General features: G+C 52.4%; 1 protein-coding gene across 1 annotated transcript; it reads left to right on the top strand.

Annotated features, from left to right (window-relative positions):
* Positions 1-674: 674 nt before the first annotated feature.
* Positions 675-18,868, top strand: LOC108941610 (cytoplasmic phosphatidylinositol transfer protein 1-like). Its single transcript, XM_029253984.1, has 10 exons — positions 675-955; positions 1,343-1,476; positions 7,836-7,984; positions 10,560-10,648; positions 10,904-10,911; positions 11,092-11,163; positions 11,258-11,350; positions 12,097-12,252; positions 14,200-14,263; positions 17,497-18,868. The coding sequence occupies exons 2-10, from the start codon at positions 1,378-1,380 to the stop codon at positions 17,760-17,762; spliced, it is 996 nt and encodes a 331-aa protein (XP_029109817.1). The 5' UTR covers positions 675-955; positions 1,343-1,377; the 3' UTR covers positions 17,763-18,868.
* The last annotated feature ends 5,608 nt before the right edge of the window (positions 18,869-24,476 follow it).

The raw sequence follows: 24,476 nt of genomic DNA, 5'->3' as shown, positions 1-24,476 counted from the left end.
GTCGACGGGGCGACATGCTGCAAAATGAATTAATAAAATGCAGCATTTATTGGCATATGATGGACAGCTAGTGGTAACGCAGAGCACCTCTGACGGGTGATGATGTGAGACTTTTTACTGTTAATACTCCACCGTTACGGATTTATTCCACCGGTGTCCGTCATTTCGGAGGAACATCCGTCAACGACGAGAGCCGAGCAAACAGCATTTCTGAGGGAAGGGGGTATTGGCCTGGAAATGAGCGCGGGGCGCTGGGCCTTCCCTCTGACAGGTGGCCGCAGCGTACGGACGCATTCATTCATCATTCGTAACTGGACAAGGTGCTGAGATGCCCAAGGCCCACGGCATCACCTGGAGAAGACGGGCCGTGGGTGCAGAACAGTGAACGCACTTCCACTCTCGCACCTTTACTGCGGTGTCTTTCGTCACTGGCCGCGCGCACAGCCGCGCAGCATGTTTTTACCACAGTACAAGGTATCTCCGCTGCACGGGCACGCGCAGCGTCTGTGGACACTTGCACGGATAATTTTTTGAAAAGCGGACGGACCCCGCGAGCGGGTTATGATCTCAGAGTGTTCCGGACAAGCTCGGACACGCGCACACACGTGGCCAGCAGGAGGCGCTGTGGAGCGGAGGAGGAGCGGGGAGAGGAGCGGGGAGAGGAGCGGCGGGGAGGAGCCGGGGAGGAGCAGGGATGGGGGAGCGCCGGGATCCGGGCGGTCAGTGTGGTCAGTGGGCTGCGGACGGGCTGCGCAGGAAAAGCGGTGCGAACGAGAGGAATAATAAAACGCAGGAGAGAAGTCAGGGCTGCGCAACGGGCAACCCCTCTCCCTTTCTCTCTCTCTCTCACACACACACGACACGAGCTGAAAGAGAGAGAGAGGAGCCGGAGGGAGAGAAACTAAAATCCGCCAAGTTCCCGTCGGAGGAGCGACACGGAGAACAAGAAACAAAGGTGAGACATAGAGCGCAGACTGACAGTAGCAGTAACTGCGAGTGTAACAGCAGTGATTGATTGACTGCGCTGGTTGTAACAATAGAGTAACATTTGCTGTGACTGTAACAGTGTCGCTGCAGGTCCGCCTTCCACTGAATTACTCATTGCATCATTTATCACACATCTCGCTCAAAAAGTTCATCTGAACTTTGCTAGAGTTCAGAAGGTTCCAGAAAATGTTTTCTGCTCTAACGTGAGGAGGATGTGACAGTGATGGCGAAGACCAGAGAGGAGTTTGTGGTGGACATGTCTAATGGGGACACTTATCAACCTTCTGCTCTGTGTGTGTGTGTGTCACCGTGTTTGTTGGTGCTGTTTGAATGTTCTATGTGCTTTGTTTTGCAGATGACCCGTAAAGCTGTGTTCCCAGGTGCACTTTTATGACACGGTCACCTGTCCAGGCCAAGTGGTTAAAGGCTGCTGGACGAGCCATGCTGCTGAAGGAGTACCGCATCTGCATGCCTCTTAGCGTGGAGGAGGTAGGCCTTCAGGAACCCTCTGACCACCCCTTCAACGGGAGAAAGTTCCGGAACGTCCACGCTGTCCACGTAGAGCTGCTGAGCTCCAAAGCAATGCAGTTCGTGTTCTGCGTACGTGTGTGTATATATGTGACGTGTACATGTCGTGCTGTGTACGAGCGCGAGTGAAAACCCGGAGGAGGGAAAAGGTAAATCTAGTGGTGGAAATAAGGTGCGAAGACTTTTTTGGACCGCGTTGATTTGAACCCGTAGATTGTAAGGGTTCAGGTCGAAGCACTACGCCCCCTGCAGGACCGTAGCTGTTACTTCTGTTATTTGACGCACAGGTTTTTGGTAACTCTGTAACTTGTAGCTGTATGATGAGCTTCCGGATGACTGCACCGTATCGATTGGAAAAGGGGCGTCTTTCTTGCGCAACAATCAATCAGCTGATTTGAGAAGAGTGTGGAGGAAAGTACAGAATCGAGTGGTTTACCTGTTTCCACCCTGTTTACCTCTTTTTACTGTAGTAAAATTTAGTTCTGTGTATTTAAGGAGGTGTCAGCAAAGTGCTTCTTTCTCAGCTGTTAATAAAATTTCAAATTAATGCAGTTTTTCCGTTCAGCAACCTTGTTCATCCTCAGAAGTGGGTCGTCTTCGCTCTCCTGGGTTCAGCTGGGGTCATGTGATCATATTTCCTATGAAATGCGCTCTTTCCCCAGTCTGCTGCTCGCTCGAAGAGGACGGATAAATGATTAAAAATGACGCTCCGCTGATGCGGTCGTCTGCGGGACGCTTTCGACACGTTTGAAACCGCTGCTCCAAATGAAATGATTTTTCTTTTTGTGCCGAGTCACCACAAAGCCATCATGTTTTTCAGCTTGTTTGAACTTTGACCTCCGCTGAGCAGCATTACCATGGTTCGTGGGTCCATGGGGTAAATCCACATTGCTGCACGCTGAGATGAACCGCATTAACTCCATTTAATGTGAATAAAATGAGAGGATCGTGGGAGAAGTTACTGCTGAAATGAGGGAACCCTGTTTCCTGCAGGATCCGCTTCGGTTGAGTTCAGAGACCCCCGAGGTGAAGGCGGTGCCGCCGCACGCATCCGTGCGCTATGATTACCTGCTTTGAAACGTGTCTTATATTGTGTGTATTTATCCTGCGGGGTGGCAGATGTGTCAGCGCTGTTCCGAGCTGCCCGAGAAAGCGCACCTTGATTTCGTGGTACACTTGTACTGCTTCTCCTGGCCTGCAGCACCCCGGGGAGGGCGTCGGCGCGCTCTTTTCCTTCATCAATAATTATATTATTATTTCCGCCTGTAGGAATGTTTTGCTGACGTTCTGTTCCGACACGGTGCGATTTCGTTTCATAACGTGGTGCTGGGCGCCGAGACGCTCTCGTCGCGTTTGCTCTCTGCCGTTCTCTCCGTTCCGTACAAACGGCTACATCATGTAATTTCAGAGTGAACGGTTAGTATTACAGGGTTCTAAGCACGGTGCTCAGAACGTACGTGTGTGTGTGCGTGTGTGCGTGCGCGCGCTGGAGTGGGACTGCGTGGGCCGAGTGGAGCGGGAGATCATAATGTCACTTCATAATAATATTCGCTGTTGCTGTTTTTACTCATCACCTTCACTATTTACTGTAAAAGAGGTCGTGATGCACTGTTTGCTCTTACTGCCTTATTGACCACGCTTTTACTGTTTACTGTCTCCTGTCTCTGTGCCACTCATCGCAGTGACACTGAACTTTACATGCTTGTCTCTGTCTGCTCCGCAGCTTTCTACGGCCGGCGCGAGTTATGAAACGGTGAATTTGGACACTGCTGCCACTGAGAAGCGTTTCCAAAAAAAAGGCGTTTGTCAGCGTGCTCCTCTACTACGGTATCAGTCCTCCTGATGTCACGTAACCTTGAGCTGAAGCCACTCCGAGGAAGCGGCGTGAGCGTTTCGGCCGGAGCCCATGGGAGTTTGTTATTGGAAAGAGCTCTTTGGCGTGCTCGAAGGGTTCCTCTTTATTCTTTCCGCGAGCTGTCCTCAAACGTCCACTTCGTAACGGCGTTAATGTGTGACGAAGACGTCGAGCGACGGCAAGGCGCGTCGTGTGGTCGGGCGGCGGGGTCTCGCTTCGCTCTGGTAGCAGCGCCCGTCTCGCTTCGATGCTTAATTACATGTGAGAAGTTGGCGCGGTTTTCCCGTCTTGTGACCGCATGGGCTCCGAGTCAGCGATTCGGCCCTTCGGGTGCTCAACCAGAGAGAAAAACAAGTATTGGATTGCCTGGTGTGGGGCAAGTCGGAGCGGTCGGGGATGTGTGTTCATCGGTTTTCCTGCTCGTAAAGGGAAATGAACCACCCCTCCCCTCCCGACATGGAGTCAAACACACTTAACACTTTGGCCGTGCGATACACCCCCGCAGACGTCACGTTACTTCCTCTCTTCTGAGTCCTTCCCCCAGGGTCCCGGTTATTAAAAGAGCCTTTGTGGGGTTTTTTTTCTCTCGTTTACGCTCCAGCGACCCCTTATAAACTTTGAACTCGCTGTGTTAGTGGAAAAAGATGACATTCTGCCTGCGAAGTGAAGGCTTCCTGTTTGAACAATGCGGAGGAAGCGGCGGCCGCGCGTTGGCGGGAAACGGGCCGGCGCGGGGCCTGCCACGTACGAGCGCTCGCCTCGCTTCGCCTCGCTTCGCCTCGCCCTCTCCAGCCTTTTATTCCGCCGCTCTCTTGTAGCGGTCGCCGCAAATCGAAATCGGAGCAGCTAACGCAAATGTCCGGGAGCCAGCGGCGCAGTAGCTACGTGAGCCGTCGCTGGTGTGCGTGTGCGTGAGTGTGTGTTCGCAGGTGAACTCCAAGCCTCTGCTCCCCTGCAAATGCCTCAAACGGGCTCCTCACGACGGAACCGTGACGGGTTATTGATTATCGTTCGGGGCAAAGTCCCAGGACTCTTCTGGAAATGAGCTTTAGCCTTTAGCCACTGCGGTCGTCACCGTATTTCCCTGTCCCGTGATGAAAAACGGGCTAATCGACGTTACGCGGTCATTAGAAAAGGTGTCAAATTTCCCCCGTGAGAATTCTAACGCTTCGGCATTCTGCTGGTAAGGTGCGCAGTCGCTCTTTCGGCAACGGTCCTGCTTGAGGCAGAAACGGAGGGAAAGGATTTGAGACGTGAGCGTTTTGCCAACACACCTTTGCACCGGTGGCCACTCCGTCATTTTTGGGATTTCTCGATTTTCCGACACCCAATTTCTAAGACACCTAATAGCTAAAAGTGATCCGCTGAGCGAGTAGTACGGTAAATGCTGAAGTTCTGTCAATTTCTGACATTTTTGCAACTTTGCCCTTTTTACCCAAAATGTATGGAAAATAAAAAATGTAGTAAATATACACTACACTGTATATCAATATAAACATGGGTAGACTAAAATCTGGACAGATGTGTCAGCCCAAGAGTGACAAATTAGAATTTGGGAAAGGTAGGGGTGACTATGGGATGCGGCGCGCAAACCGGGATTAGCAGATCGCAACTTCCTGTGTAATTTTATCCGCTCGTAAAGTTATGCAAATACGTGTAATGAATATGAATGCGTGGTACGAAGTGGCGGACGGGCCCTCGTTAAACCCTCGACTGAAGCGCGCCCCCGAAAACGGGAGTTTCTGCGGCGCGGCTGCCGCTTCACCGCCGTTGCCATGGTGACAGTGCTTTGTTAAAGGACTCCCGCCAGTACGTGCGGAGGGGGCCGTTGGATCGGAGGGAACCTTGAGGCAGCTGCACGCTCAACCTTTGGCAATTAATTTATTTCCCTTTTTCACTGTCCCCTGTCCAGTGGAGCAGGGTGAGGAGAAGCTTCATCCTGATGCCTGTGAGCAAAGTGTGTAGTTATGAATATTTCCAGTAACTGGAGTGTGGAGTTTTTTTTTTTTTTTTTTTTTTTTTTTAAAAAAAACTACTCTTTGTACCTTTTTTTTTTTTTTAAAAAAAAAACTACTCTTTGTACCCAGCACCAATTCTATACACGAAATCTTGAAAAATTGTCCGTGTTTGTGATGTTCTTCATATTTTTGCGCTCTCTTCCCACCTTTTCAGACTTTAAGTGGATACCAGGGTACAGCTTGTTTCTGCCGCATCCTCTGGTATGTCAGAAATTCCTTGGCTACGATTGCAAATCGACAATGTTTTGTTTGCCTGGGCCTTGAGTTTTTTCACCGCAGACAATGTGCTGTAAATCGGCCGCAATCAGTGGCGGTGGCCCCGCCCTCCGTCGGTCCCCACCAATCAGAACGCTTAGTTTGCTGTGCCAACACCGCTACTACATTTACCGTAGCCTTGAAGACAAGGATAGTGGAGGAACTGGCTTCGCTGTTCAGGGTTTGTCAGGGCAAAATGGTGGGTGTCCTTGCGTTTTAAAGTTGAGACAAAAGAATTTAGCCTTTAAACAGCAATTGCAAAGTTGATGCTCTTTCGTGTGCCGGCAAGTCTCAAAAACATGTGTTTCTATGGAAACTTGCATTGCTTTAAAATGCATCTATAACAACATAATTAAATACCGCAGTGTTTTTTTTTTTTTTTTTTTTTCTTTCTCTTTTGGTCCGTTTTAGCAATCGGCACAAAAACAGCATGACTGTCCACCCCAGTTTGTAGTGGAACATTAGTGGAACAACTCTCTGGCATAGATTTTGTAATTAAATTTTATAAAAATTGAATATTTTTCTTATTTGGAGTTGGTGCTGCGGTTGTATAATATTACGCTTAGATTATTTTAGCTGTGTAATATTTGCAGTGTGGACTGAATTTAGGAGACGGGGGGGCGTCGCTCTCAGTTCTCGCTGAGTTTGCAAGCCAGATTTAGCTCCTTTCACACATAAGGTGTGATGTAGTTACATAAAACGCGTCATCATACGGCTGCGCATATTGCGAACAGCCAGGCCACGTCGATGGGCTTGACAATTTGATCTTGCTTTTTACAGTTGTCCCTGAACTCAGATGCTTATTAAACACCAGTTCCTGCACGCTTGCATCCTATCGAGTGTTTTCCAGCGTTGCTACCTGTTTTCTTCATATCGCCGGAATCCCGTCAATTATACTCTGTGTAATATGAGAATTGAGAGTGCTGTCCTCTTTCCTTGAAATCAGGGGGGGGGGGGGGGGAAACGATTCCTAATAAGGGGCTGGACCTCTCCGTGCTTCTCTCACTTGTCCTCATTGCCTAGGCAGGCCTGTCGAATGCAGTGAGAAGGATGCAGAAGAGGCGTGCGCCGCGGGAGAGGCGCCGAGTGGCTTCCAGCATCCATGCTCTTGTTGTATGTTAATGTGTCCGACGGGGTGTAGAAGGATGCGCTTCAGCAAGGAGGACCTGTTATAAATGGCTGCGTGAAGGTGTGAATGCGCATTACAGCAAATAGTCTGAATGCAGCTGTGATTGCCGAATAGTCTTCTTGAATACTGGGAGGGATTCAGCAGCTCTGAGGAGCAGAGGGAGCTCCTTCCGCCACCATGGGGGCAAAACCTCGGAGGTGCTTCTCACGTGAAATATGCACTTGTATAAATGGGCGCATGTGAGAAGCTGTCAGCAGGGGGCATGGTGGCTTAGGACACAGCCTTGTCGGGATAATTTTGCTGTTTTTAGGGCACATGAGTGAGAGAGCTATAGTGGAATATTCCAGATGGAAGGAGCAATCGGAATCTTGTTCCCGATTTATCCAGAGCTGCATAAATACATTTTATTGGAAAAACAAAAAAGATCACATAAAACCAATCCACGCCGGCTGAGGGTGGAGTAGACACTGAATTTGTGGTGAGACGGACAGTTCGCAGATGAGATGAAGGCAATTTTCCATCCATTATCATTAGGGAATATGTTGCACAGAAACTGTATATGTGACACATAGACCTGTACAGTTGGGTGATCAGTCCCTGTTTGGACCTGGAGTTCCACATTAAAAAAAAAAAACACACCTTTTCTCCTCGATACAGGGAAGCACAAAGCATCTGGTGAAACGACACACTTCTAAGGGTCCGAGGCATTTTGTAAAAGGGCAGAAAGATAAATCGTTGAATATTGTGCTTCATGCTGTGGGCTCCTGTTCTCATCACATCGTTAAGAAAAGAGTCGTGTTAACATGGAGCAGAGCTGCATGCGATGGACAAACACCCCTCCGCACGCATCTTTCCACACGCCGCTTGGTTCCTTACTCCCGCCGTGTGTGGCGGTCCCGCGTTTCGAGATACACGTTTTGAAAAATGTTTCTGCGCAGAGAAGCTGCGGTGCTGGGGCGAGAGAAGGAATGCAAGATGGGGTCCTGGCGACGCGTGCGGGAGGGCGATTTCACGCGGGAAAATCTGGGAGGCGACTGTCTCTCTCTCGCTCTCTGCTCCCCAGTACAGGATAGGGCAGCTGTACACCATCAGCAAGCACAGCCACGAGGAGAGCGACAAAGGCGAGGGGGTGGAGGTGATCCGCAACGAGCCGCACCACGACCCCGTGCACGGGGAGGGCCAGCTCACGGAGAAGAGGGTTCACCTGTCCAGGTAAAGCTCACCTGTCACCTCACCGTCACCTGTGCGGGAAGGGGCAGCAATAGTGAGAAAAGTAAGTACCTTGACCCAGGGTACCATAGCAGGAGGTGGGATTTAAACCTGGGCCCTTCAAGCGTAGGGCAGCACCTGTAACCGCTACGCCACCTGCTGCCCATAAATATATTTGTTCTTATTTTTGAGAGTAATATTTAATGCTGCATATGTGCAGTCAACCAGTTGAAAAGAACAAAAGCGTAATTAGTTGGGTTTCACATTGATAAAGTGTTTCTGAGTACGTTCCCAGCGGCAGTTCACAAATTTTATGGCGCCTGCTTGATTTGTGACGTTTATCAAGAGTGTCACGCTTTGCCCTCCTGCTGTGCTTTGCACTTTGCTGCTGGGATGCGACTGGAAAATAGAGTAAGAAACAAAAAGCGCTGAAAAGAAGACTAAAAACAAAGAGGGCGGTCAGCGGTGTGTGTGTGTGTGTGTGTGTGTGTGTGTGCGTGCGTGTGTGTGTGTGTGTGTGTGTGCGTGTGTGTGTGCGTGTGCGCGCACGCGCCCTCATCCTTTGTGAAGCCTGAACACGGATCGCAGTGGGAACACGGTGTTCTGTGGGTGGGATCGTCTAAGGGACACGTGGTCCGTCACCTCTGTCTGCTCGCCACACCACTGGATGCTGGTGGACACTCGAAAGATACCCAGAGAAGCACAGTCTTTCCTTCCTCCTTTTTAAATTACATTGAGATGTTAATAATAATAATAATAATAATAATAATAATAATAATAATAATAATAATTAGTCATTTACAGGGTTCCTCTCGTCTAATACCGGCACCAGATGGGGACAGATATTTCTTCAAGCAGCTTACTGTGGTCAAGCTTTCATTTAAAACTATCTGTATACTTGCTGCTTAATCTCTATCGCGTTGAGCGTCTCAGCCAATCACAGCCCTCGATGAAGATAAATCTAATATCGCACCTGAAACAGCAGGTTCAGCACCATTGTTATTAATAATTCATTTGTCCCACAGTTTTCTCCAGAGCGACTTTCACTGTTAAGCTGCTTACACTGATTTACCCATTTGTAGAGCAGGGTAGTTTTTACTGGAACGATTCGGATTCGAACCCGAGCCCTTCGGTTTTAAATTGGCGGGTGGAAGCGCCGCGCTCCTCCTTTCCCGTCTTGCCCGTCTTCGGCATGTTGTTTAGCTCCGCGGTGCCGAAATGATGGTTGAAAAAGAACGATTTCTCTTTGCGTCTTTTTCAGAGCAGCTTCACTGCAGACTCTACGTGACACTTTTTTTGACATGGTGCTGTACCACCTACGTACACTATGGGGAGCGATAGCTAGTAGCCAACAAGTAGGAGGACCACAGAAATAGCATGTGTGCGGGGGGGGGGGGTGGGCTGCTGGCTTAGAGCACTTTTAAACCCGTCTTTGCGTCGACTTTGTCGTCTTTTAAGAGTTGAGGGCGTCGCTGTCGCGAACCACGAAGCGTTAAAAAAAACGAATCGTATCGTTTCACCTTCCATCCGCTCGCCCTTCGCTGGGACACGCAACTTTTGGGTCTTTTTTCACCTGTCCTCATGGCCCCCCCAGTGCTCCCACGTTCCTTCTTGCTTGGTGCAGCTCCTGTTGCCTAGCAACGCTCTGTGGTGTGAAACTTGTTTTTTTTTTTTTTTTTTTGAGCTATTAAAGCACAAGAAGGAGATCTTTCTGGGGCTATTTTTACCCTCCCTGCGCCGCTCCGCTCTAAGGCTCCGTGTTTTTCGCACCAGCTATCCACGACGGCCCTGGCAGTGGCGGGAGAGGGGAGGACAGAGCGGCCGAGGTGCCGACGTTCTCGCGCGGCGCTTTCATTTTCCTTCCATTAGCGCACAATGAGGGGCGGCTGTTTGATCTCGCACCCTGGACAGACGGCGCATTTCTTCGGATACGTGCCGCATCGTGACCACGTGCTTGCGCCGTGTACGAAAATGAAGTAAAAACTCACCTTTTCCCGGGTCGGAATATGCGCCTGTCGTCTGAGAACAGCAGCGGCGCGCTTTCGAACCCGCTCCCCGCGCCGTTTGTCGTAGCTGCCTCGGGATGCGAGTGTTTCCACGCGGAGAAGCCTACGCCTACCGCCTACATCGCGTCGTTTGCCCAAGTTGCCAGTTACACCAGGTGGCGGGGCAGATGCCGCTGCTGTCTTCCGACTGTAAGGAGTCGGGTCGAATCCCACCTCCCGCTGCATTGGCCGTGGTCATGGTACTTACTCTCGTATGAGACGCGTTAAAAATTACTGAGCTGTAAAAATGGGTAAATCGCTGTAAATAGCTCAGTGTTGCTCAATGAATGCGTGACTTGGATTTCCACTTATCGCCACGATCTTACCTGCTCAGAGCGACTTTTTTCTGGGAGCAAATCAGAGGGACCCTCGACCCCCCTCGTCCGTCCGTCCGTCCGTCCGTCCGTCCACGCATCCAGCCATAAGTGTGACGGGGATCTGTTAATTTGCTTTATTTCTTTGGAATCCAGCGCTCTGCTCTGCTCTCCCCCCTTTGCCGTCACGAAACTCGACTTCCTTTTTGCCATTTGCAGTAAACTCCCCAGCTGGGCGCGGGCCGTGGTGCCTCGCATTTTTTACATCACAGAAAAGGCGTGGAACTACTACCCGTACACCATCACAGGTAAAGCCGCTCGTCGACACTCATATCACAGGGTCGTTGGATGGAGAAGAATCTGGGAGGACGTTCAATGCTTTCACTGGTTTTTTTTCAGTCAAATGGCTATTTTATGCGTTATTTAGATGTTCCTCGTATTTCCCCCTTGCAAATATAATCAGGAGTCTCATTCATCGTATTAATTAACTTCTGTATTTTAATGTAATCTCTGAAATCTCTTCTCTGTCCTTTCATGCACTCTTGGGTATGGCGAAATTCCAGAGTACACAGTAAGTTTTCCGCTTTCGGCGCAAGCGATACTTCTGAATCGAGGCCCGTGGCTCCGTGTCTCAGGGTCGCTCTGCGGCTGCGAAAGAGACGAAACGGGCCTAGGACGTCTCCCCGCCGCTCGAGCGCAGCTCCTCTTTCGGGAACTCTCAAGTAATTTCTTATTTTAATGTTGTTTCCAGTGCTCATTTTTACCGAAATTCTCGATCCACATAGAGACAAAATACGAGGACAACTGTGGAAATAATGACAACGTAAGTAAAAATCGGGATCGTGACTTTGCGGCGGTGCCGATTGGCCGGACGAGGCGCCGATGAACGCGGCAATTGTCCCGTTGTCCCTCTGCAGATATTCAACGTGGAGAAGAACGACGACTTGGAGGTGGACTTCCTGGACATAGCTTACGACGAGATCCCGGAAAGACACTATAAGAGCGGCGAGGTATGAGCGGCGAGTCCTGTGACGTGGTCTTCGCTCCTCGACGGTGCACCGTGGACCTCGAGAGCGGGAGCGGAGCCTTTTCCCGCACCCATCGTCCCCGTTCGCCCATTAAGACGATGCGTTCTGCAAAAATCGTCTCGGGACTCTTTCCCCTGATGCCGTGGTGTGACTGCAATGCTGCTCAGTCCAGTGTTTGCAGTGGAGTGTAACAGAGCGCACATTACGGCCTGTTCGCTGCTACCCTTATTTCAGAAAGCATGCTGATATTCCGGCACGCTTCGTCCCATAAGCATCCCTACTCCTCTGAGACCAACAGAGAAATACAGAAATAACACAACGCACCATTTCTGTGTGTGTGTGTGTGTGCGCGCGTAAGCCAGGCGGTGTACAGTAGGACCAGCAGCGATAAGGCAGAATGTGCACAACTGATATGACTCATCCATCAAGAACTGTTATATACAGCAATTGTTCCATATTTCATATTTAACAGGCCATGTGTGTATGTTTGGTTCACACTGATTCAGGTGGCTGAGTTCCATCTGAGAGGCTGATATGTATTCATGTACGTGCTAAGCTGTGAGATGCCATGGACAGTGATGCTGTAGTATCTAGTGCTTGAGCAGTTCAGAGCATCATCTGTGTGTGTGTGTGTGTGTGTGTGTGTGTGTGTGTGTGTGTGTGTGTGTGTGTGTGTGTGTGTGAGAGAGAGAGAGAGAGTGTGATCGCTTTACCTGTGCCCCCCCCAGGACCTGCGGCACTTCTCCTCCCAGAAAACAGGGCGGGGTCCCCTGAAAGAGAACTGGAGGGAGAACACCAAGCCGGTCATGTGCTCCTACAAGCTGGTCAGGGTCAAGTTTGAGGTGTGGGGGCTGCAGACCCGGGTGGAGCAGTTTGTACACAAGGTGTGGACATGATCCTTCCTCTGGTTGATGATGTTGTTGTTCTTGGTGCAAAGTGTCACTGTGTCAAAGTCAACTCATGGTTATGCATTCACAGAGTGCTTCCAGAAAGTTCTGTCCTCTGCTTCAGTGCTTAGTGTTGGAAGGGTCTTCTTTTTCCTCCAACTTTCTCCATCATCACCATCGTTTTGAGAGGATCCAATGTTCTCATGACGTTTCCGAAGTGCGATAACCTCGGTCCCATCACGTGTGCTTCCAGTGACGGTTCTGGTTTCATTTGATCCAAAAACCATCTGTTTGTCTCCGCCTGTCCGCGGTGTCCTTAAAATTTCCCTTCCCTTACAGCCGTACCTCGGCTTCTCCTCGCTTACTTGAAGCTCTGTGTTGCGTGGAGCTCTTCGATACACCACTGAGATCTACTGCTCTACTACTAGTTTGACTTTTTGGAATTTTGGTGCTGCTGGATCTTCGCGGGGGGCTTTTTGCCCCCTGGTGCTGAGTGACGGCACCAAAGGCACAATGTACTGTAGTTGGCCACCGTACTCCATGCGGGCGGACGAGGGCAGTCGTGTGCACTTCCTCCTTGGGGCTGCGATCAGACGTGACCTGAGCGACCCTGCCACCAGCACCAGGATGAGGATGCGTGGAGTGCTGTTCATTTAGTCACATGTGCTGTACATGGGCAGCAGGACACATCTGGTGACTGTCCATTTTGATTGATTGATTGATTGATTGGTGTCAGCAGTCTCAGTACACTTTCTCACTCAAAGGCTCCAGTTCTTCTCTCTGATTGAAAAATATGCAAATGGGCCAGCGGTGGCAAATCTCAATTATAATAATTAGTTTCAGTCTTTCAGTTCAGCCAACCATCTGCCGCGTAGGTCTTAGGCTTGTAGACATTAAAGGCCGCTGTGTGGGGGGTGCTGGGGGAACCGTGGCCCCCTCTCATGGTATGTTCTTCTGACCAGAACTGGGGGGGACCATCTGGTTTCTTCGTCTTCTGAGAACCGCAGCGGTCCCCCCTCCCCGTGTCCGCGCCGGAACACGTGACGGTTCCCCCTCCTTCCCTGCTGCTGCTTACCCTGCGCTGCTTCTCGAAATAGAAACCTTCACGCTGGAGTTCGTGGCATAATGAGATGGGAGCACGGCTACGCAAGGTGCAAAAACAGCGCTATTTTTAGGCTCCCCTCGCTGCATCCCGGTCCCAGCGCCGCCTCGCTCCCGTGGCGGGAACGGTTGCGGTCACCTTCCCCGGTAATGCCCTGGCAGTGGCCGATGTGTGGCCTCCAGGTCAGCGAAGGGGCCGTTTCAGCCAGTCAGCCTCTCCTTCAAGTGCCTCTGGTTTCCAAACATCCAAATGTAAGGGGTCGGGATGCGTGGGCCAACAAAATAAGACTATCTGTGATGTATAATAAGGACTGTACGACATATATACACACAGGTGTGTGTATCGGAGAAGGATGATTCCGCACATAAGGAAAGCGTGATGGGTCCGTCGTCGGTGAAGCCACTTCGCAATCAGGTTACCGAGCAGGATTATTGGCCCCCCAGCTGCGGTCTGCTCTGAGCGATCCGTGAGAGCCGTGATGACCGGCCAGCGATCTTCAGAGGGCCTCGTGGTAATGATGCAATTATACGGTGGGCTCGCTGTCTGCACGCGTGGATGCGCACCGGTATCCTTTTAAGCGCGGCGGTCCAGCAGGGGGTTGGCCGAGGCCCCGGGTCGACGAACCGCCCGGCTGTTAAGTGCCGGGCTGAATCCGAGAGGCAAAAAGCCCTCGAGGCGCCCTAAGTGGCCCGCCGAAGTGCTCGTCCCGCGGCTCGTTCCAGCGATTAGCCGTTAGCCGTGAGCCATTAGCGTCTGCCTTTTGTGTTTTGCCTCCTGTCGACAGCCCCTCTCGACGGAAGCCGCCCGTAATGCTCTGTCCTCTCTTTTCACGCCTCTCGCAGGTCATCAGGGACATCCTGCTGGTCGCGCACCGGCAGGCGTTTGCGTGGGTGGACGAGTGGTACGGTGAGTAGCGAGCCGCCCGCTTTCCCGCTTCGGCCGCGCTTGACCCCGCTGACGGAGGCTGGGTTCGAGGTCACGTTGGGCCAGAGAGAGTCCACGGGCAGCGCTCTGCTGTGTCCTGCTGCTTCCTATGCTGTCACCCTCGCTGGTTTCCGTGACCTCCGACCTCATCGGTGCCAGCAAAACTCCCGTAAGGACCTTTACCCCGGGGTGCATAAGGGAGTCCGGCAGCCCGCCGTATGCGCGTCGGCTCGTAGGCTCAAAAATGCGAAAGGCTTGTTTCGCAGCCTCAGAAACACACAGGCACTTGATATTTCACAGATTAACTACGAGACAAATTACAAACGTGCTCGTAGTGCTAGAAGTGACACGTCAGCGGCTGAAAAATAAAACGCAAAATATCTCACAAGACATGAAATGGGGCTCCTGCAGAGGATTTCAACGGGTGACTGTCGGGGCCCATCTAGTCCAGGCTCGTAGCTTCACGAAGCCTCCCCGATGAGGGCTTTTCTGGAATAAACGGGGCCCAGCAGCGCTCGTCTTGTACCCGGCCTCATGCGGATGTGTGTAACTACGTTTCTGTCCCTGTGATTAGAGTGTTTGCCCCCCCCCCGGCTAACCCTCGCTCGTGTTTGCCTTTCTGCCGAGCGCCCTGGGAAACGATGCCTCGCCTGCAGAGCGATGGCCCTCATTTCTGCGGTTGCCTCGAGATGCGCTCACCTTACGGCCTTTCTAACCTTTCTTTACCCTCTTCTAACCTCTCCGTTCCAGCTCCGAAAGACGCCTGTCCGCTTCCTAACGGCGCTGGACTCCTCCGCTCTTTTTTTTGTCCCCCGCCAGCAGCCGAACCCTTGACCGAGTGCTGCCTTCTTAATGGTCTTCCACTTTGTCACTGGTTCGCTTGCTCACTAACCCCATTGTGTCCTCACTCTGGCTGTCGGGATGTCGGCGACACGTGAGGAGCGCGCCGCCCTCTCTCCGGCCCGGGAACGTGCCGCGGCCCCTATCGCGTCTTTATCGCTGGGTAAACTGAAGGCGACGCACGATTCATTTCCCCTCGGGCTCACGTTTCAGTTTCAGCCGGCGATTTATTTGACTTTGACGCTGGCGGAGCGCTAATAAATCACGCGCGTCTTCGTTTCCCGCGCCCGCCCGTCGCGTTATGCGAGCGCGGCGCCCGGTGCCTTTTCCGCCTCGGTCGGCATCCCGTGCTTTCGCTTTGCGGCAGAAACTCAAACGGTAAGATGATGCGGCCGCCGCGGCTGGAGCGAGAGCCTACGTCGTGGGAAAGGCCGGACGCGGAAGGAGCGCGTAGGACGACAGAGATGAAAATAGCAGAGAGGTGAGCGCTGCGGAAAAACAGCCGCGTCACGGAGGGGGCGGCCATCAGGGGGTCGCGATGGGAGTAACGGGGTCGGGGCCTCGAGGGTTCGAGTTCCACTCTCGACACTTCGGTACCTGATATCCATGTAGAGGGTTGCGTCACTCGTGGAGGTTCCACTCGTTTCCGTGAGTAGCATCGAGTGCCAAGGGGCTGAGTGGAAGAAGCTCGACGAAGCGGCGGCTGCTGACGTTGTCCTTACTGCGGTACTTTTTACTTCTCTCACCACAGTGAGTCTTTGCTGGGACCGTCGCGGTGTCCCTCAAAGTAGGATGTGCGCATCGCACAGCCTCAACAAGGGGAAGCTTTCCCTACGCAACCTGCATAGCTTCGCGCCACAGCTGAGCGTTGGGAGCTCTCTTATGCCCTTCCTCCGTGACTCGTACGGCGAATGGCCTCTTGTTCCCGCTTTGCTTATTCCTGACGCTCCACATTTTAATTGGCTCTGAAGGGCTCCGGGATGGAGGTAAGGCAGATATGCAAATAAGGGCTCCTTCCTCAGGTGTTCCTCAGAGTCCCACCTGTTCCCCAGGGCACTTTTGAGAAATCTGCTCGCTCCTTACGTAGCAGGGTAAAATGCAAGAATGCCTCATGAAAATACATACCCCCTTCCGTAAAACAAGCTTATTGTTGTTATTACTGTTATTATGTATCCGATATTTTGGGACAGATATGCGCACTAAAGGGTTTTGTCCCTCAGAGGTGTCATTCTGGCTATTTTCTGAGTAAAACTACCGCACTCAGCTGGACGTTGCCATGGAAACCACGAGCAGCGGTGTAAATAAAGCCTTACCAGCCAAACGGATGAAGGTGATCTCGTGTCAAACGTGTTAGTGATGCCCCACAGCGCCCCTGACGTCACGCTTTGCAGAGCGACCGACACAGCCAGCGGTCTTCGGGTCTTTATTTCTCCCTCTTATGAACATTATCAAAATGTCCCTTAAAAGGTTGGAAGGAAAAATGATCACTTTTGTAAAAACATGAAATATGCTTAATTTCAGGTGGCTGTAACGCACTCCATTATGTGAGGGATGGGCGAACACTGCAGGGGGAAATGGACACAAGTGAACAGATGTGTTTTCTTCAAATCCACAAACACTCCATTCTTGCACATATGCATTTATTACATCATAACCAAATCAAATATAAGGGGAGCCGCTGTGTGTAAATGGCAATGCTGCTTAATGGTAATCTCACACACACACACACACACACACACACGTGTTCTGCTGAATCTGACGGGCATCTTGAATTTCATTTCGTTCCAACATGAAACAAGTCGAAGGCTCGACCACGATTTGACTTGTCGAGTGAGATGCCGCTGCTAACGTCGCCTTCTCCGCAGCCATGACTCTGGAAGACGTGCGTAAGTTTGAGGCTCAGATGCACGTGGCCACAAATCAAAAGCTGGGATGCCTGCAGACATAGATGCCACCTCCCTGCACATGTATGTTGTTTTTCTTTATTCTTCTCTAATATATCTTCTTTTTTTAAAGAAAAAAATTACCTTCTTAATTCCAGGCCTTAAGCAGCTCGTGCTTTTGTTCAGGAGTTACTGCTGAGTTGCGTTGGAACGTCAGTCAGCATGAGGATCGAGTGTCTGACACCGCCATCCTCTGGCGACAAAGCGCACTCGCGCTCTAACAATTTTCTTTCTTCACACGATGTTTCTTGCTTGCTTGATGTTTTTTTGCAGGATTGGACGGAGTCAGTCAGTCTCTCATATGAGACGCGAACTGTTCCACATCCCGAATACCGGAACGCGTTTATTTTTGCGCCGTCGTCACTGTAACCTCGTACCCTTGGCCTTGTTTCCCCGACCCGTGCATTTACACGCGCTGCATCCCGCGCCCAGGCATGTCCATGGACGAGGTTCGAGAGTACGAGAGGGAGACGCAGGAAGCCACCAACGAGAAGGTGGGCCTCGTCATGCCCTCCATCTCCGTCCACGAGGTGCCACGTGCAGCAGCGACCCGCAGCGCCCCCGCCAGCGCGCCGTCCACGCCGGTCAACGGCGACCCCCCCGACTTCCTGGCCGTCCCCCGCGACCGACCGCGCAAGAAGTCGGCGCCCGAGACCCTGACCCTGCCGGAGCTGAGGGAGCTTTCCTCCCCCAAGTAGCCATCCCAGCCGCTGCCCCCTCCCCCTCCGCCTCTGCTAAAATTTTTGGGTTTTCTGATCCAGCTACTGATGGGCAGCTCAGTGCTCCATGTGCTGGAAAGGCAGTTGAAACACAGCAGGTTGCAGTGACCGAAAAAGGACCGTGCTGTGGCGCTTCTGAGCGCGGTCACTGAAACAAACAAACAAACAAACAAAAGGTGCAATGGAAGGAGATATAGGTGTCTGGAAAATGAAGCAACTGAATTTTCTTGTTATCCTTGTGTTCAGTCTCTGCATTTGGACTCCCTCAGAGACGAGAAAAGGAGAAATGTGTTTACGTGGCCATTCGAGTAACGCCACTCCCTCCAACGTGGTGTCACTCACTCACGTTTCAGGTCAAATGTCCCCTTTGCGGTCGTCCTCAGCCTTCGACGGGGACAGAAGCACAGAAAGAACTTTCCAGAACGTTGGCGGCGTCGCAACGCCTTTTTCCTGATCTCGCCGTTTCCGGAAGGTGGATGAACGTTGCGGCAAAAGCAGAGAAGAAAAGGAAACATCCCGATGTCTTTTAGGTGTCAGTCATGTCTGTCCATGTGTGGTGGTGGTGGTGTTGTGCAAACGAAAGCAAGTGAAGCCAAGTGAGGTTTGTCTGCAAGCTGGATGTGCAGTGAGGGCTCTAGACCCCGAACGGGTCCCGATGTAAATGCCTGCTTTTTTTTTTTTTTTTTTTTCGGAAGTGCGTCACGCACCTGATTAGTTGCCGAGAGACGCGTCGCCGCTCGCCCTGCTCCGCGGGCCGTCTCTCCAATTTCTCTCATTCCTCGTAATTAGTCGAAATGAGCCTCGTCGCTCATGGAGCTGCAATCAGTGTCTCCAGAAGCAGAAAGGAGACGTGTGAACGAGGGGCTGTGCGCTCGCTAAGGTGCGAGATCTGTCACTCAAATCAGTTCTATACTCGTACTTTGAAATTTTTCCTCGGAAATCAGTGGATGTAGCGATGATGATGATGATGACGACAATAAACCAATTCCTTCTTAAAACGTGGTGGTTTATGCTTTAGCTGTTGAAATGTCCTTTTGGAAACAGTGGAATATCTCCAGGAATTGTATTGCTAAGGTTCAAGTGCAGCACATCTGGGAACACTGGGTCTGGGTGTCCTGGGTGCTCTGGTTTCCTCCTGCAGTTCACAGATGTGTTTCAGGCAAATTCCCCCTTGTGTGCATGTGTGTGCGAGAGGTCGTCCTGTGGTGGACGGGTGTCCCATCCAGGCCAGACCCTTCTGCACGTCCTGTTCTCTGGCAGGGACTCTGGACCACCATGACCCTGCACCGGGAAGGCAGTTGCTAATGATGGGCAGGTGGGTGGAGGCTCTTGGTGTTTTGCTGCGTGCTCACGATGGGCTGAATTTGCGGACGCTGACCACGCCGTTCTCGTCGAGCACTTGGAGCCCGTCCTCCGTCGCAAAAGGTGCACAGGGAGCCGTCGGTCAAACATCCTCCTGTCCAGTTGGTGTCCTCAGCATTGTGGCCTCGCATGAAAACATCTCATTCACACTGATTTACATCTCTTTCACCACAAGGTGGCAGGAGGCTGCCTGATGATGATGATGATGATGACGACGACGACGACGGTGTGCACAGAAAAAAGACCCGAGAAGTACAGTTTCACTGGTGACAGAAATCCATACACTAACAATTCCTAAATCCTTGGGAGTGGAACAACGCTAACTGGCACCAGAGAACAGAGGGAACGGTCCCTCCGGAGACTCGTAGCTGTAACCAAAGCTGGACCAGAACGCCACCGTGCGTGGTTCTGTCTGTACTGTCCGAAGGTCACGCGCAGTAAGATGGATTTTGGGAAATGAGCACAAGCCGAACAGGTCTTCGGCAGGGACACGGCTTTCCGGGGTGTTAAATGAGGGTGGAAGGAGGTTCGGGTTGGGACTCTTAGCGGTTAGAACTTCAGCTTGAACTCCCCGGGACGGTTTTAGTGGGAGAGAAGGAGTAAGCGTACCTGACCGTGTACAGGGAGGAGGCCTCGCGACGTCTCGACCAAACGGAGCGCAAGCGACTGAAGACGTGAGGCAGGGCCCAAGGGTGGAGGTTTGGGAGGAGAAAATGGCCTTAAAATCCCAGCGAAGTGGAGAAAATGTAGCAGGTGCCACATTCTGACCTGCGCGTAGGAGGACGAAGAGTGAAAACGGGTGTTTTTGTCAACACGAACGGGGCCTGCAGCACTTTCTCGCTTCTCGGAGTGCCGCTGTGCATCTTCCCAAGTTGAGGAGAGTTACCTCTCAGACATCTGACGTGGGGTTTTTAAACGACGGCGTGGACCGGAGGAGTTATTACCTTCAGTCCTCGGATTCGGCAACTTCTGCGATTGAGTCGTGAGCTGCCTCTAGGGATCATCGATTACGGTTGCCGTGGGCTCCCATAAATCCGTCCACATCGGGGACTCGAGGAGGCGCCGCTCATCCAGCATCTGCCTAACCTCTTGATGAATGGGTGTTCTCCTGCAGGTGGGCCTCACGTGGACGTCCCATAAATGATGCTCAAGTAAGGACGTGTCCCAGAATCAGTGTCACGCTGAAAAAACATTGTCTTGCCTTACGTCTGTGGGTTGAGAAGATGGGGGTTTGGTTTCGTTAAAGGGGATAACGGTCAATTTAAAGACGGGGGAGATGCTGTCGCTCCATAACGTTCGACTTCATCTTTCTAACACAGGGGTAGGTCACCCAAGGCGGGGGGGCGGCGGGGGGACTGCCTGCTGGAACTAGTGTTTGCCAACGCTGTGCTTGCAGGATACGAAGGATCTGGATGAGTTCTAATCAACTGCTGATCTGACAGTAGCTTGATGTTTGAGTGCTTCTCCAAGTGCTGCGGAGTTCCAGGAGCAGACGGAAGATCTCCATGGAGCGATGTGGAGACATGGGGGGGGTCAGAAGGGCTATTTCATACTAGTGTCTACAGGAGATGTTTGGATCCTGGTGCTGGTTATGACCTGTTTACGGGGAGTCGAGCTCTCCCAGGGGGGTACAGCGCTGAGAATTCAGTCAGTGGGTGGGTTGGGGGGGGTATGCAGTCCAGTGTGGTGAAACTGGCAGGAGAGCAGGGTAATATTCATCAATCATCACCTACTTCACTTGGGCTTTACTGATCTGCAGCTCCTGACCTCTATAGGATCGGACTGCTGTCAGATGTGAACGAAAAGCCCAAATGCAGCCCGGAACCAGAACCCAACCCTCAGCAAACCAAAGCCCCCGCGAGCCGGACGGACAGGGATGTTGTGCGGAGCCACTGCTCCTGAGGTTCTCCAGAACCTGAACCTAAACCTGAACACGCTCACACACACACACACAGAGAGAGAGAGTCCCTCCCCGGGTTCCTGTCTCCGTGGCCAGCTGAAGGGCAATGAGAGCGCGCCACAGGTCAGCAAGGACCTCGGGAACTGACAACAGGGGGGGCGGGCAGAGAGGAGAAGCGCGTGCACTCGCACGCTGACACACACGCGCGAGCAGGTTCCCTCAGCGCCTTTTAAAGAATATATGAGAAACAGAGCCGCGCACGCGCATCCATCCCCCGCGGCCGGCAGGCAGGCGAGGGGTTAACGGGGAGCGCGCGGGCGCGTGTCAGCCCGGCGGACACCGTGAGGGATGCTGCGGAGCGCGCGAGGGGAGCCGTAGATCATCATCATCATCATCATCATAGTCGCAACCCGGCACGGACAGCAGGAGGACGCGGGAGCGCGAGCGCGAGCGCGGGAGGACGCGGACCACGAAGAGCGGTGAGATGCACGAGCGACCCGGCGGCGGGACGGACGCGGCAGCGCGAGGAGCAGCGGGAGGCGAGGGCGCGGCGCGCGGCCGGCACGCGCACACGGTGAGTGGCGGAGGGACCCCCCGCAGACGGCACGACGCGTGTCCGCAGTCACACGCAGTGCGGGAGTTATTAGACACGGCGAGTACATGACACGTGGGGGCGGGGCGCGAGCGCCTCGATTTGTTTAATGTAAAAATCAATGTAGCGGAGCACATGGTGGTGGTGCGAAGAAAGACAGGAGCTCCTGGGCTCTTAACGCTCTTTGTAATGAGGTCCCTCCCCCGGAATCTTACTCTTCATCATGCAGTGTGGCGACGGGACCAGCGCTCAAGCCCTGGCTTCTCACACTGACTCACACGTGCGCGCGCGCGCTCGCTCGCTGGCTCGCATCTTCTGCACACCACGTGTCTCCTGGTCCAAACACATCCAGTGCAACAGTGTAGCCAGCAAGTTTCCTTTCCTTTTCCTTTCCTTTTCCTTCCCATCCCGTCAGTTTGGTTACAGTCAGTGCGTTTTGTCCTTTACACCTGTTACTTTCCAGGGAAGCTGCTGCTGAAGGTACTTGTGTGTAATCATATAATTATTACAATAATTCATTATAATTTCTCTTATGACGTACACACTTCTGAGGTGCTCCGAGGTTTTCCTGCTCCGCTCCGCACGTGTGCGTCTGCGCACGAGCCTCTCCCGCGCCGCGACCGCTCCAACAGCTGTCGGCGTGTCCGGGTCGAGCCTTTCGGGTCACCGTGTGCCTGTTCTGTTGACTGCGTGGACCTGAATGGATCCTCCATACCAACATGCATCAAATACACCCCTTTGTCACGTTTCGAGCAACACGGCTGCTGTTGAGGGCTGCGCTCGAAGCGGAAGTGATGGCGCTTCGGAGCCGGTCCCGTGCGCACTTTGAGAAATCCTCTTCGTCTCATGATTCCGCCCTATGGTTCCGTGGGCGATGATGTGTCAGTAAGGGTTGTCTTTTGGGTGTGTTTCACCATGAATGAGTGTGTCGCTTTTCTCGTGATTTAGCGTTGTCGCCAAGAGGGTCACGGCTCACCCGTGTCCTCAAGATCTTCTTTGAACGAACGGCATCTTTCGGGTCGATGCGACGCGTTCGCCTTCCGTGACCTTTCGGGTACGTCGTTAAAAGGCCGACCGCTTTTCTGGCCTGGCGCTCGGCTCGGGGTTCGCGGATCGTGGCCCGTGGCCCGAAGGACGTGGCGAAGATGCGGTGTCCCGGCGGCGCGTGGCAGAGCTGAGCTCCTCGCTGAAGAGTAAGCGCTTGTTTTGGCGCGAATGACCTTTGACCCGTCTTCATTTGGATTCCTCGTAACCGTCGCCCCCAGGTCGCGTGCGGAGGATTTATAGCCGCCTGCTCGTAATTTTCCTTCCGCAAAAACATCAGTGTGGAGACACGTCATCCTTCAGTGTTGTTCTCCAAGGCCCTTTCTCTTTCTCCCTATTTCACACACACACACACATATTTCTGTTCATACACACAGTATATGTGGAGATATTTGCGTTCTCCTCTCTCCTGCTTTCTTCCACCAACGTGGTTTTGTTCATCGGCCCTTTTTCACATCCATTCTGCATCGCTCCATTTCGCACAATCTATTCTCGCGGTGCTGTAATCCTCTCGCACCTGTTTCCACGCCGTGCCTTTAATTGCGTGGGGATCTAGAGACGGGAACGTCGGCGGTTCGAATCCCAAAGGGGCGCGTCGATGCTGCGGTGCCTTTTGGCGGAGACCACATCGCCGCACCGGTACCGTAGAGCGGCGTTGCTTTAAAGCTGCGAGGAGCAGCACGACGGCGTCATGAGCCGCTGGTTATGAACGCAAAATTAAAAGTGAGCGGGGTGTCCCGGACAGGTGTGTGACACGCTCGAACCCGTTGCGCACCACTTGCGCTGAAATATATCTGTGTCTCAAAGAACGTGCAATAAAGCTATCTCTGAGACTGCTGTGAATATGGAAGAATTTGTATGATAGGTAAGTAAATATAGAGGACTATGCTATAAATATCGAAGAATCTGTGCGCTATAAATATCGAGCACTCTTGCCAGCATTATTGAGACAGGGCCTCCTGTGTGTTCGTATCTGTGAACTTGGGCACACACACACACACACATTTTCAGAACCGCTTGTCCCATATGGGGTCACGGGGAACCGGAGCCTACCCGGCAACACAGGGCGTAAGGCCGGAGGGGGAGGGGACACACCCAGGACGGGACGCCAGTCCGTTGCAAGGCACCCCAAGCGGGACTCGAACCCCAGACTTACTGGAGAGCAGGGCTGTGGTCCAACCCACTGCGCCACCGCGCCCCCTGAACTTGGGCAATGTCACTGAAATATGGTACCATTTCAATTGATTGCTGCTTGACCATCTGGGGCAGAATTCCGTGTAGAGTGCAGCTTACATTTAGTTCTGAACTTCTTCTGGTTTCAGGGCGACTAATGGCTCCGCCTTTTGGGCTTCGGTGCTTCTGGAGAAACCTTCGAAGGAGGTGCTTGAGACTCGTGGCCCCAATAAGAGCAACTTCTGGATCTTCCCAGTGTGACGCTTGCATGGCGTCGGGGCTTGACCTCCGTCGCGGACCGCCGTACGCTTGGCTCTTGATGTGTGCTGAAGACCATCGCGGAGGCGTAGCTGCTGTTGTACCTTTGAGGGAGAATGTGTGAGCTGAACCAAGGAAAATATCCACATGTACGAGTGGACAACGCTATTAATCACTTTGGAAAATAGTAGCAGTTTTTGTGCCATTGAGTCCACGTGAACTGAAACGGAGTTCCTCTAGAATGTCCCGTGCGCCACTTGTGTCCTTAGAGTGGGAAGAGTGTGTCCGCCGTTACTGTGTTTGCCTCCGTCCATCTGGTTGCTGCTCCTCCTCCTCTTCTTTGTCCTCCACCTTCTCCATCATC

The sequence above is a fragment of the Scleropages formosus genome, chromosome 8, assembly GCF_900964775.1.
Source record: "Scleropages formosus chromosome 8, fSclFor1.1, whole genome shotgun sequence".
Classification (NCBI taxonomy): domain Eukaryota; kingdom Metazoa; phylum Chordata; class Actinopteri; order Osteoglossiformes; family Osteoglossidae; genus Scleropages; species Scleropages formosus.
Note: the sequence above shows the minus strand (reverse complement) of the source record. Positions and strands in the feature narration are given on the sequence as shown.

Bases quoted from the DNA above. Each gene is read 5' to 3' on its own strand.
- LOC108941610 (XM_029253984.1), top strand. From the start codon at position 1,378: ATGACACGGTCACCTGTCCAGGCCAAGTGGTTAAAGGCTGCTGGACGA. The intron at 11,351-12,096 runs GTATGAGCGGCG...TGCCCCCCCCAG, and splicing joins GACACTATAAGAGCGGCGAG to GACCTGCGGCACTTCTCCTC. The intron at 14,264-17,496 runs GTGAGTAGCGAG...TCCCGCGCCCAG, and splicing joins GTGGGTGGACGAGTGGTACG to GCATGTCCATGGACGAGGTT.